The sequence below is a fragment of the Pelobates fuscus genome, chromosome 10 (assembly GCF_036172605.1).
Source record: "Pelobates fuscus isolate aPelFus1 chromosome 10, aPelFus1.pri, whole genome shotgun sequence".
Taxonomy (NCBI): Eukaryota; Metazoa; Chordata; class Amphibia; order Anura; family Pelobatidae; genus Pelobates; species Pelobates fuscus.
In genome coordinates, this window is record NC_086326.1 from 2,387,050 (window position 1) to 2,399,856 (window position 12,807).

At 44.1% G+C, this 12,807-nt stretch overlaps 1 protein-coding gene across 1 annotated transcript in view; it reads left to right on the forward strand.

The window, feature by feature from the left end:
• The window catches only part of CACUL1 (CDK2 associated cullin domain 1), a 68,771-nt gene extending 67,494 nt beyond the window's left edge, over positions 1-1,277 (forward strand). Inside the window, exon 9 of the mRNA XM_063435049.1 lies at positions 441-1,277. Coding sequence (XP_063291119.1) covers positions 441-481 — 41 coding nt within the window. The 3' untranslated portion in view covers positions 482-1,277. The remainder of the gene's footprint in view (positions 1-440) is intronic.
• The last annotated feature ends 11,530 nt before the right edge of the window (positions 1,278-12,807 follow it).

Here is a 12,807-nt window from a genome sequence, read left to right on the forward strand (position 1 = left end):
GACTCAAAGGAATCAATGTTTAAAATGGAATAATGAGGCAATAATGTGATTCTTTGTTGAACTACAGCAACCACAAACTCAAAGGAATCTAGGTTTTAAAAGCAAGTCTTATGGCTTGACTGGGTTTCAGATCTGTGTTCAATATTGTGTCTATATATTATTAAATGTATTGTGTCTATATATTATTAAAAAAAAATAAAAATGTATTCTTCTTTATATTTTTAAATCAAACGAAGCTTTGTATTACTTGAATACAGTTTGGAATGGGTTTTGTGTCGAAACGGTTTTGGGTTTTGTTATATGGGTTGTCATGAAATAAATAGCATTTGATAAAGACTGGTCTTTAATTGCAAATAATGGCTGTTTTACTAAATCTTCATTATATCTTGGACACAAATATGTTTGTGATTTCTATTAATGGTTCTCTCTCTTCTCTCCAGATGGTGCAACATCATGTGGTAGCTCTCAGGGGTACAGATAGGACCCCAGCCTCTTCACGTGGCCCAGGAACATTGCACGCTCCTCAGGGTCTCTCCTAGATTCCTGTAATAAGTGTCGAGTGGCATATTTGTGTCCCTAGTCATCCAGACCTCTCATCTCTCCTGCCAAACACAGGCTGACGCTGACTATTCCTTTTTAACAAGAGTCTTCTGTTGTGTACATATATGTATATTATTATTATTATTATTTTTTTTTTAAAATGGAACTTGAACTCTTGCTGCTAAACACTGGGGTAATTACTGAGCAACCGAGAATTTTATTTTATCAGCATTTTGACTTTTGCTACCCCAATGGACTTTACCTTGCGTAAACTAAACACAAAGCCCCATCAGTAAGCAATACTTGCAGCCTGCCCTCCATCCAGCAGAGGGAGCTTTTGATCCTTGAGCTGTGAAGTGCTGTGTGTGTGATAACCTTCTCCCACTGGATCCTCTATTCTCTTACAAACTTTATTTTTATGGCGGACTGCATTAAACTACTCTCTCGTACAGGTCCTGGAAATGATGCTGTACACCTCTGTGTGAAAGATTAACCCTGATTAATAGTCATTATCAATTGCATTTTTTTGTGCTTTATATAAACATTGGGGGAAAATGTAGTTTGATTTTATGTGTTTGCTAGAGTTGAGTTCATCAGCCTGGAATCTCCGCTTTGCAGTGTTGTCGGTCAATCCACCAGCAATGCTCCTCAATATATGTCACAATTTTATCTCATATTTATTTTTTGTCCCCGGTTCTCAATAATGAAACCCATTAAAAACGCACGCTTTACTTTCACACTGCTCAGCCGCTATCCTCTTCCCATTTTTATTTTCCTTTTTAATCCGTTCGGACCAAAATTAAAGTTCTTACATGTTGGACATAAGCACACTGGGCCAAAAAGTCTCGTTAATAATTTTCATTTTATTTATTCTTATGATTTATAAGTGGCTAATGTTTGTACTGAAAACCAGCTAAATATTTGCACCTAAATGTTTTGTTAGTTTAGAAAGATCTTGATGTCTTCCATAAATTTGGACAAAAATCTATAATTAAAGTTTTATCAAGGTTAACTTTGTTAAAAGGAGACCAGCCACTTTGTGGATGACAGTGAACCTTTCAGGCATGTATTTTTTATTTTTTTTACATTTACAATATTTTGGAGAAAGTGACAGAAATAGCTTAAAATGTTCAAAGCAGAAAATGACTCCCTTCCCCAATACTGCCCACTGACGCACCATTCCCAAATGACCCATATGACACCTTGTGATGCCCACTGTGTAACTGATTAGAGAAGCCATGCCTGCTGCTTTTTTAACTTGTCATGGCATAATGACAACCGGCACCATATCTGTATGACGATTGCACTTTAAAGGGATACTATAAATGTTAGGAAACCAAATCTGTAATCCGAACACTAGTGCCCTCTGGGACCCCCCCCCTCACACATCTCACCCGAGCCAATAAAGGGTTAAAAACTTTATTCATTTGATTCCAGCACTGCTGTCCCTCGTAGTTTCGTCTCCTTTGATGTCAGCTGATGGTGCGGCTAATGTGCATGTGTTGCGAGTGTATTAGGCTCTCCCCATAGAAAAGCACTGAATCAATGCTTTCCTATGGCGTTTTCACTGATGGATGTCCTCATGCACAGCGTGATGATGTCCAGCGTCAGTTAGGCGACCGGTAAAATCCTGCAAGCGTCTCTACTGGCAGTCTAAGTGCTACAATGTAAATCTAATAGTTTCTGAGACATTGCAATGTTTTATCCTGCAGGACTAATGGGGACGGCTACACTACCTGTATGTCTTCAGCCAGCTGAAGTGGTCTGGGTGCCTATAGTGTTCTTTTAAGAGACTCTGACTATAAAGAAAATTCAAACTGTTAAATTGTATTTGATCAGCATAAACCCCCCCCCCCCCCCCCACAAATCTTACGCATAAGGTTTGTAATACATGAAAATAGTTTTTTCCTGATGTGGTTGCAGTCCAGTAGGGATGTAGTTTTCCTTGAGATAAGCGACTGAAAAAGATTTACATAAAAATGTTGTCCCCCTCAAAGAGGTTCTACACTGACCTGCCAGAAACCCGGTGTTCTTTTTCTTGTCCTAAGAGGGATGGACTAGCATCTACTGACTTGAATCTACGGTGAGGCAAATGGGTTGCTGCTAGAGGGTCTGGGCCGAAAGGTCCACAGGTGGATAACTGAGTAAGCCTGCTTTATGCTGAGAGCAATTTTAGCAAAGCAAGGAGGGGGGTTTCGAGTGGCAGCCTCTCTCTCCACCCGGGTGGCCTTGCGTTTCACCGTAGGGGCATGCACGTGCTGGAACTTGACAAATTTGGCTCAAAATTTAAAAAGCGCTATTTAAAGCTGTGCGGATCCTTCTTACATCATGGATGCTTGTCAGAACGGACCTCCCGTGTGTACCCACACAGGTCAGAGGTTTTTGAGGTGAGATTTTAATAATCTTTACGTTAAAGATCTGGTTTTTCTTTCTAACCAACTGGATTATTGGAAAATATTTTATTTATATTATTTGATTGGGGAAGTTTCTGTATTTTCTGTATGAAAGGGTGGAAACATCTTGCAGGAGTGAATTTCAAAGTAAAGCAGCCATGGCAAATGCACAAAGCTTCGGGATTCAGGCTTTAGATCATTGCCTTGTTGAATACCAAGGCAATTTGCTTAACCTCAGATTGTCAAATTAATACATTATGGATATGACTGCAGAGGTTATAAAGTGCTCCGCTCATATTGTGGGCCTTGCGTCTGTTTCTTGTAGAGCTCTATGCCTTAAAGCCTGGACTACAGATACATCTAAAGCTGCAAGATAAGTCCTGCGCTCACTTCCATCACTGGGCGGCTGCAATGACTACAGTACACATCAGCCCCAATATATAGTAAAAACCAAAGAAAAACAAGTTACCTGCGCTCTCTCCTTAATCCCTATGTATTTTTAAACAAATGGAGGTTTTTTAGTTACCTCCAATGGTCTCAGTTGAAATTTCGCCAGAGGCTCAAGGAAGCAAGGTGAATGGTTAGTTAGGACCCACCGCCTTGACGTTGGCAGGTGGGCTCATCCTCTCATGGCCATTGGAGGTAACTAAAAAACCTCCATTTGTTTAAAAATACAAAGGGATTAAGGAGAGAGCGCAGGTAACCTGTTTTTCTTTGGTTTTAACATCTAAAGCTGCTTTATGTGAACTTCCTTTGGAAAGCTTTGACTCCCTATTTTAAGATTTGATAAGACAAATGTTGGAAACGAAGCTCTTCCACAAGACAGGAAGTATGCTTGGAAATCTGGATATAAAAAAATCCAGTTCAGAATTTGGAGGGGATATCAAGACAGATGCCTTTTTTTTTCTTGTAAGCAGAGAAAAGATCCTAAGTTTAACCCCTTAAGGACCAAACTTCTGGAATAAAAGGGAATCATGACATGTCACACATGTCATGTGTCCTTAAGGGGTTAAAGAGAAAAGGGACATCAAAACTGAAAAACCTAGAAGATTCTGGCAACATAAGCGACAGGATGAAACCATTTCTGCACAAATGAGAGATGATATCAAGTCCTTGGATTTTAAACGTAGTAGCAGAAGGTTACAAGATTGCCTCCTCGAAAACTCCAACTCCAAAATTTCTGGTGTCTTCTTACCAGTCAAAGTTAAAAGCTCAAGCTCTGTCAGCAAAAATGACCCTATTAAAGGGATTAGAGAGAGGGTAACAAAGGGTCATGTATTTCAAGGAGTATATTCTTGTTTGTTTCTGGTCCCAAAGCCAGACTTTTCTTTTCATCCCATTCTAGAACTGAAAGATCTAAACAAATTGAAATCTAATAACATTTCAGAATGGAAACAATTGCCTCAGTTACACATGTTCTTCAGGAAGGAAATTTGATGACAACACTGGATTTAAAGGATACATATTGTGATAAACTCCCCTTTTTACAGGAGATTGCCACAAGAGCCTGGAGGAGCCTGCTTACCAGCCTCCTGCCCACAGACTTTGGACCCTGTGGAAAATAATGTAAAAGTCTCTGTTCGTGCCTTTTTTGAGCTTTATGGCCACACTTCAAACTTTTGAATTGGCTACAGAAACTCCCGAACACCGCTGGACTTCCAACATTGCATGCGTTTGGTTCTATACAAGTTAGAAGGGCACTGTTCGGTGGGATCATTCGTCTGGATGAAGGGAACAAGCTCCAGGGTAAGAGTATTGACTATGTTCGGTAGTTTGTTTTCAAACTACTGAACTAGACCGACCACAAGCCCTGATTCTCTGGAACTGTTTTGGGCATGGGATCATGCCTGCGGTCGGTCAAATAAATGACTTTCATGGAATTTCTGAACTCCTGAACTGATCTGGATGATTTGGATATGTTGGTCACCCAGATCAGGGCTATCAGGGGATGTAACACTTGTGGAGATACTATGTGTTCTTTTTTTTTTGTGTGCGTGTAGATAATTGGATTAGAATTAGTACAGTTACTGATCCAATTATCTCCCTGGCAGAGAGGAGGGATTGTGTGCTGTGAGTGGGAGTGTTGTGTCTTTAACCTTATTGTTATTGGTCTGTGAAGTTGCGAATCAGTCCACTATCAGGTCCATGTGGGCATACCTCTTGCATGGGGATTGTCCTATAAGGCCAAGTGTGGCACCATTAAAATCTATTCCAGCATACACTCCAAAACTGTGTGTCGTCCTGTTATTGGAGGGAAAGAATATTTACTCCTGTGTCTGCTGTTCCAGCTTGCAGGGGATTCAACAGGGAAAGTCCTTGTAAGGACCAGAGCTCCCTGAACGGCGTGTCGTCCAGTGCCTGGGGTTGTCTAGAACTAATTTCCCATTTGGCTCCAGGAGAGAGCGGTTCCAGGCCATCCAGTCAAGCCATGGTGACTGAGGGCAACAGTGCTGAGGTTTGTCCCCTGTTCCAGCTAGGAAGCAGTCCTTGGCGGAGGTACCCAGCCAGGGGTTCAGGGAGCTCCATCACACATATGTGACGAACTGAGCCTCGTCACGTGTTCTTGGAGGGGCCTGCTGGTCAGCCTCTTACCAAAAGACTATGGGCCCTTTAAAAAACGATGTGAACAGACTTTGTTCATGGGATTTTATATTTGGTTCGGGAACCGAACAGCCACACAAACCGGAGACCACCCTGGAGCTTGTTAAGCAATTTCCACCACAGTGTTTGTCTGGGTGGCTGCAATTGCTATGGACGACCACAATGGGGCGGCCATCTTGTTCGCATGAAAGCAGGCAGTGGTGTTTGAGCATGAATCTCATGGAACTGGAAACAGACACAGAAACTTCCGAACACTGCTGGGCTTCCAGCATCGCCTGCATTTGGTTCCACAACACTTAAAAATGTGCTGTTCAGTGGAAACGTTCCCACAAACAAGGGGATCAAGCTCCAGTTTGTTAGTTTGTTAATCTTTAACCCCTTAAGGACCAAACTTCTGGAATAAAAGGGATGTGTCCTTAAGGGGTTAAACCCCGAACTAGATCGACTGCAAGCCCTTATTCTCTGGAACTGTTTTGGGCATGGAACATGCGGGCGGTTAGTCAAAATTAAGACTTCCAGGAAATTCCTGAACCCCTGAACTGATCTGGGCGATTCTGAGATATGTTGGTCACCCAGGTCAGGGCTATCAGGTGATGTTGTGGTGGAATCTCGGTAGAAATAAATTTAGTAGGCCGAGATTACCACGTGGCATGTGTACGTGCATATGCTGACGTATCGATCAGTTGGTTGCACGAGGCAAGATACGATCAGTAGTGTACGGAGCATGTGCAAGAATACAGGATATAGTATTCTCCTCCTCCATTGTGCTGGACAGGCCATGCGGTCAAGCAGGAAGTTAATTCTTATTTGTATTGATTGGTCAAGAGAATGTGCGGGTGGAGCTTAATATGGGAGGAGTTATGTGCCTATATAAGGAGCCTGCACTATTGTCCGGGGCTCAGAACTTGCTGTATTTTGGTGACATTAGTCCCTCTGAGTCCCGAACGGTGATCCAATAAAGAATCTCTTCCTTCCTGAAGAAACCTGTGTCCATCTCTCTGTGCTTGGCTTCCGTCAGTTTCTCCGGTATCATTTGGTGCATTGGCCGGGAAGCTCATCGTTCAACGGTAGCTGAGAGGCAGAGGCGTGAGACGGTCTATCTTTGCCCACGTTCTCTACGGCTGCACCCCTGAACTTCTGCGTGGATCCTCCCTTCGTCTCGGCGCCACTGGTCTGTTGTCCAGGAGATCATCGGCCTCTACGTAAGAAGTGCTGGGGTGTCCCCGTCGATGAGCGTGAACTCAGGTTCAGGAACGAGGAGGTAAGACAACTGCTGTTTTAGACGGCAGACCCACTAGAGGTATACCGATTGTGCGGTAGGCCCATAAGGGGTTTGAATTGTGTATGGAATCTGCCCCCTCTGTCGGAGGGAAGGAGCGAAGGCGCACCGCTCAATCGAACGCTCTTTAGTAAGACCGTTTGATTTGGTTAGTCAGGCGGGGTCCTGTGTAAATAGCCCTAGCCGGACACCGGTGTCTTGTCTAGACTAGCGTTTCAGGGTGTATATTACGTTCGCTAGGTCGGAGGGACCGGGAGACTAAGCGGCGCCTGTGTAAATTCGGTTCGCTAGCTCTCAACCTATCTTGGCTAAGTGGGAAGGCGTGTAAATTTGGAACCCACTAGATTTTTGATAGAGTAATCGACTAAGAGGCGTCTGTGTAAATTCGGTCCTCTAGTTCGCTATATGTGGTGCTTGGGCAGTGTGGCTAACCAAAACGGGTGTACATAGTTTTAGGTAGTCCATTCAAGGTACTGGCCAATAGTTTAGTTGGGATTGTAAATGTGTTAAAGATTGTTAGTAAAGTGTATATCTTAGCGCAAGCTCAGCCGTCTAGCGAGAGTGTTAATAGTGTGTTGCTGTATCATAGTGCACGGTACCATAACCCTGTATATTTACTGACACTGTATATAAGTACTAATCATTGTCGTCTATTGCATGTTTAACACCATAACCACTAATAATTGTATTGTGACCTTAAATTGTGCTTTGACCTATGCTAACCGTACTGTAACCGCTATTTGTAAAAGACGATGTTACTGGGGTGTGTTATAGACGGGTAATTCATACATAGAGAATTATAGCGTGGGTGACTGTATAGTTTCGCCAAAGGGCATAATATTGATTATTTAGTGACTGGTGTAACAGCTGTGTGTGTACGGGAATTCCCTGAGTGTTTATTGTGTTATTGTGTACGTTTCACTTGGTAACCGTACCACGTGGTGCTGTTGCCAGAGGAAACGGGTGTGACTGTTGAATAGTACGCGTGCATAGTATTCGTTGTCAACGACGTTCCATTGATAAGTATGGGCGCGTCGGAGTCAACGATTCCGGATCCCTTAGGTTGTATGGTAAAGAATTTTAAAAAGGGATTCAAAACATGTGATTTTGGGGTTAAAATGTCTCCTGTACGTTTGGTCACTTTGTGCACTAGGGAGTGGCCTATTTTGGTTGCGGCATGGCCGCCACGTGGTAGTTTGGATCCAACCCTGATACAGCGTGTACACGTGGCTGTGTCAGGTAGGCCTGAACTTTACGGACAGTTTCCATATATTGATTGTTGGAGACAGGCCGTAAACGACTCGCCAAAATGGATTCAGATATGCCACGAGGAGCAATGTCGCCTCATGGTGGCCAGGACTTGTTTGTCCACTAGGACTGTGGTTAGGCCCATTTTGGACACGCCCCCTGAGTCCGAGATTCCTTTGCCGCCCCCTTACTTCCCTTTAAGAGGAAATGACGCGAATGCAGGAAGTTCTATACCCCTCCCCTCATTGCCCTCATCCACTTCCGCTTCCTCCTCTAGTACAGAATCCACCCCCCCTCGTATTAAACCTCCCCTTCCGGAACCAGAACCAACTCCCGTTAGATCTAAATATCCTGATTTGGCGCCACTTCAAACTTCCGGTCAAGCTTCTTCTAGCTCGGCTGGGAGTATTCTATTTACTAACTTTTCCCAAAATCAAGCTCCCACATCCTCATGCCCTATTTCTCCCCGACTGGAACCCATAACTGACGCCCCTCCACGTAGCCCTATACTAACCCGACAACTGACCGGTACCCAACAACTTAGACATTATCAGATGCCTCTTCGTCTGAATCCCGGGTCAGCCTATCTCGATGCCGCAGGTCAAATGGCACATGCTGACCCAGTCTTCGTATATGTCCCGTTCACTACTACCGATCTCTTGAATTGGAAGACCCACAATTCCTCGCACACTGAGAAACCACAAGCTATGACCGATCTGTTCACCTCGATAGTTCAGACACATAATCCGACATGGGCTGATTGCCAGCAGTTATTAATGACTTTGTTTAATAATGAGGAAAGGACAAGGATTAACCAAGCGGCCATTAAAGCGCTAGAGGATAGAGCCCGTGCTTTAAACCAAGCCAATCCAGCAGCATGGGCCGCAACACATTACCCTAACACCGATCCCGATTGGAATGTTAATGGCGCTGATATGGTTCAACTAAAAGCCTATAGAGACGCTATAATTGCTGGCATGAAAGCCGGAGGAAAGAAAGCCATTAATATGTCGGACAGTTGAGGTGATTCAGAAAAGTGATGAAGCGCCCAGTGTCTTTTATGACCGATTATTGGAGGCATACCGCTTGTATACCCCCTTTAATCCGGAAGACGCAGATAATTCCCGAATGGTAAACTCCGCCTTTGTCAGCCAAGCTTACGGAGATATTAAGCGCAAGCTACAGAAGTTAGAAGGGTTTGCAGGTATGTCTATCACCCAACTAATGGAGGTAGCGAATAAAGTATATATGAACAGGGAAACAGAGACTAAGAAAGAGGAAGAGCGCAAGATGCGTAAGAAGGCTGATATGCTAGCGGTAGCGATCGCAGGCGTAGATAGACGGGGCCCAGATAGAGGCGATAGTAGATGGAATAGGGAGCCTTTGAGTAGGAATCAGTGCGCGTATTGCAAGGAAGAAGGGCATTGGAGAAACGAGTGTCCGCAAAGAGAGCAGTACGAGAGAGACCTACCCAGGGCAGGTTACGGAAACTTTAGAGGCAGAGCGAGAGGTAGAGGAGGCCCCGGAGGGAGCAATGGTAATAGAGGGAGTAATGGGAACAGAGGAAGTGTAAGGGAAGATAGGTACTATCCAGCAGCGCGATAGAGAAGGTAGGGACTTTGTAGGATTGGCTGACACAGTCATGGAGGACTATTGATACCGACCGGGGTCCATCCCCCTTGGTCGAGCGGAGCCTATGGTCGATGTATCAATAGGGGGAAAAAGGAGTGCGTTCATGATCGACACTGGTGCTGAACATTCGGTGGTGACTAATCTAGTTGCTCCTCCATCTGGAAGAACTATTACTGTAATAGGAGCAACTGGAAGAAGTGCTGCAAAACCGGTTCTTAAAAGTCGACTCTGTACATTGGGAGGCCACGTAGTAAAACATCAATTCCTTTATATGCCTGAATGTCCAGTCCAATTGCTGGGACGTGATATGCTATCTAAGTTACAAGCGCAGATTACGTTCCTACCAAATGGAACAACATCCTTAAAGTTTAATGGACCTTCAGGTATTATGACATTATCCGTACCAAAGGAAGAAGAGTGGCGACTTTATACAGCGTTGACTAGCCAAAACCCTAGGAGTGATGAATCCTTATTCAACATACCAGGAGTTTGGGCAGAGAACAACCCACCAGGACTGGCCCGCAATATTCCACCTATTAAAATCGAACTAAAACTTGGGGTTTATCCAGTGAGCCTAAGACAATATCATATCCCGCAGAAGGCTAAGAAGAACATCCAATCTTATCTGGATAAGTTCATACGGTATCCTAAAATTCTGTACTTCCCCCTGGAACACCCCATTGCTGCCTGTTCAAAAGCCCGGTACAGATGAGTATCGACCTGTGCAGGACTTGAGAGCAGTCAATGATGTGGTTGTTAGTATACATCCAGTTGTGCCCAATCCATATAACCTGCTTGCTTTAATTCCGGGCGCGGCTACTTATTTTACAGTCTTAGACCTCAAAGATGCCTTCTTTTGCCTCCGAATTGCCGCAGAAAGTCAATGTATCTTCGCTTTCCAATGGGAAAACGCTGTAACGGGCTCAAAACGCCAAATGACCTGGACAAGACTGCCCCAAGGGTTTAAAAATTCACCTACCCTATTTGGTTCAGCTCTAAGTCAAGATCTACTGGATTTCGAGTCCATCCCAGGAGAGTGTGTATTGTTACAATATGTAGATGACTTGTTGATAGCAGCAGTTACAAAGGAAATATGTCAGCAAGCAACGCACGATCTACTACACATTCTCTGGAAGGCAGGATACAAGGTGTCTAGAAAGAAGGTTCAGTTGTGTTTGCCAACTGTCAAATATCTGGGATTCCATATCTCTGAAGGTCAAAGAATTATGGGGCCAGAGAGAAAAGAAGCTGTGTGCCAAATACCGATACCCAAGAATAGAAGACAAGTGCGAGAATTCTTGGGGGCAGCAGGCTTCTGTAGGATATGGATTCCCAGCTACGCGATACTGGCAAAACCTCTGTATGCAGCTATCAAAGGTACAGAGCACGACCCCTTCTTATGGACTCAAGAACAGCAAACGGCATTTGAAGATGTGAAGAAGGCTTTGATGAGTGCCCCAGCATTAGGTCTACCTGATCACACACGTCCATTCTACCTGTATGTACATGAGCAAAGAAGAATGGCTGTGGGAGTATTGACACAGTACTTGGGATCATGGCAAAGACCTGTTGCCTACATGTCTAAGCAATTGGATGCAGTGGCCAGCGGACTTCCACCTTGTCTAAGAGCCGTAGCTGCAGCCGCCCTGCTAGTAGCTGAAGCCGATAAACTCACTCTGGGTCAAGAACTTTATGTACGAGTCCCACATGCAGTACAGACGTTGTTGGATTACAAAGGAAATCATTGGTTTAGTAACAGCCGTATGACCAAGTATCAAGCAATGTTGTGTGAAAACCCAAGAGTGCATTTAGAGACTGTTAATACCTTAAATCCAGCTACCCTTTTGCCACAACCTACTGAAAGTCAACATGATTGTTTGGAAGTAATGGATGAAGTATTTTCAAGTAGACCCGATCTTCGTGATTTTCCCATCCAGAACCCCGATGTTCAATATTACACCGACGGCAGTAGTTATGTGAAAGAAGGGATCCGCTATGCAGGATATGCAGTAACAACAATAGACAAGGTGATAGAAGCTCGGCCACTGGCAAAAGGAACATCAGCACAAAAGGCAGAATTGATAGCACTGACACGAGCGTTACAATTGGCTGAAGGTTTAAGAGTGAACATCTACATGGACTCCAAGTATGCGTTTTTAACCACTCATGCCCACGGAGCTTTGTATAAAGAAAGAGGACTATTGAATTCAGAAGGCAAAGAAATCAAGTACGCAGCTGAAATCCTACAACTATTGGAAGCAGTGTGGGAGCCGAGAGAAGTCGGTATTATACATTGTCGAGCGCATCTGAGAGGAGATGGGGATGTAACCAAAGGAAATCGGATGGCAGATAGTGCAGCTAAGCGTGCCGCTGAATCGGGAAGACGGGAGTATGTGGGGCATATAGCTGCTCTTATACCAACTCCACTGTCTCAATGGACTCCAGTTTATACAGCTCAAGAAGAGGAGTGGTTAAAGACTGAACCTGGAAAGTATTTGGAGAACAAATGGTATCAGTTAGAAGATGGAAGAATAGTCATTCCAGCATCGCTAGCGGTAGAAATTGTCCAAAACTATCACAACGGGACACATTCTGGGAGAGACAGCACAGAAGAATCTCTCAGAAAACATTTCTACATACCAAGATTGTCCAACTTGACTCAGGCCATTGTACGAAGATGTGTAACGTGTGCTAAAAATAATGCAAGGCAAGGACCAGTAAAGCCACCAGGAGTCCAGTTTATGGGGGGACTCCCCATGTCCGATTTACAAATTGACTATACAGTAATGCCTAAATCTGGTGGACATCGCTACCTGCTGGTAGTTGTGTGTACCTATTCAGGCTGGGTAGAAGCATGTCCTACTCGTACAGAGAAAGCAGGAGAAGTTGTGAGATTCCTGCTACGAGAAATAATACCCCGATATGGACTACCCTGCTCTATAGGATCGGACAATGGTCCAGCTTTTGTTCATCAGTGCCTACAACAACTGACTCATATGCTTGGTATAAAGTGGAGGCTTCATACGGCATATAGACCCCAGAGTTCTGGTAAGGTAGAGAGAATGAATAGAACTATTAAGAATCAGTTGGCTAAAATGTGTCAGGAAACCCAAC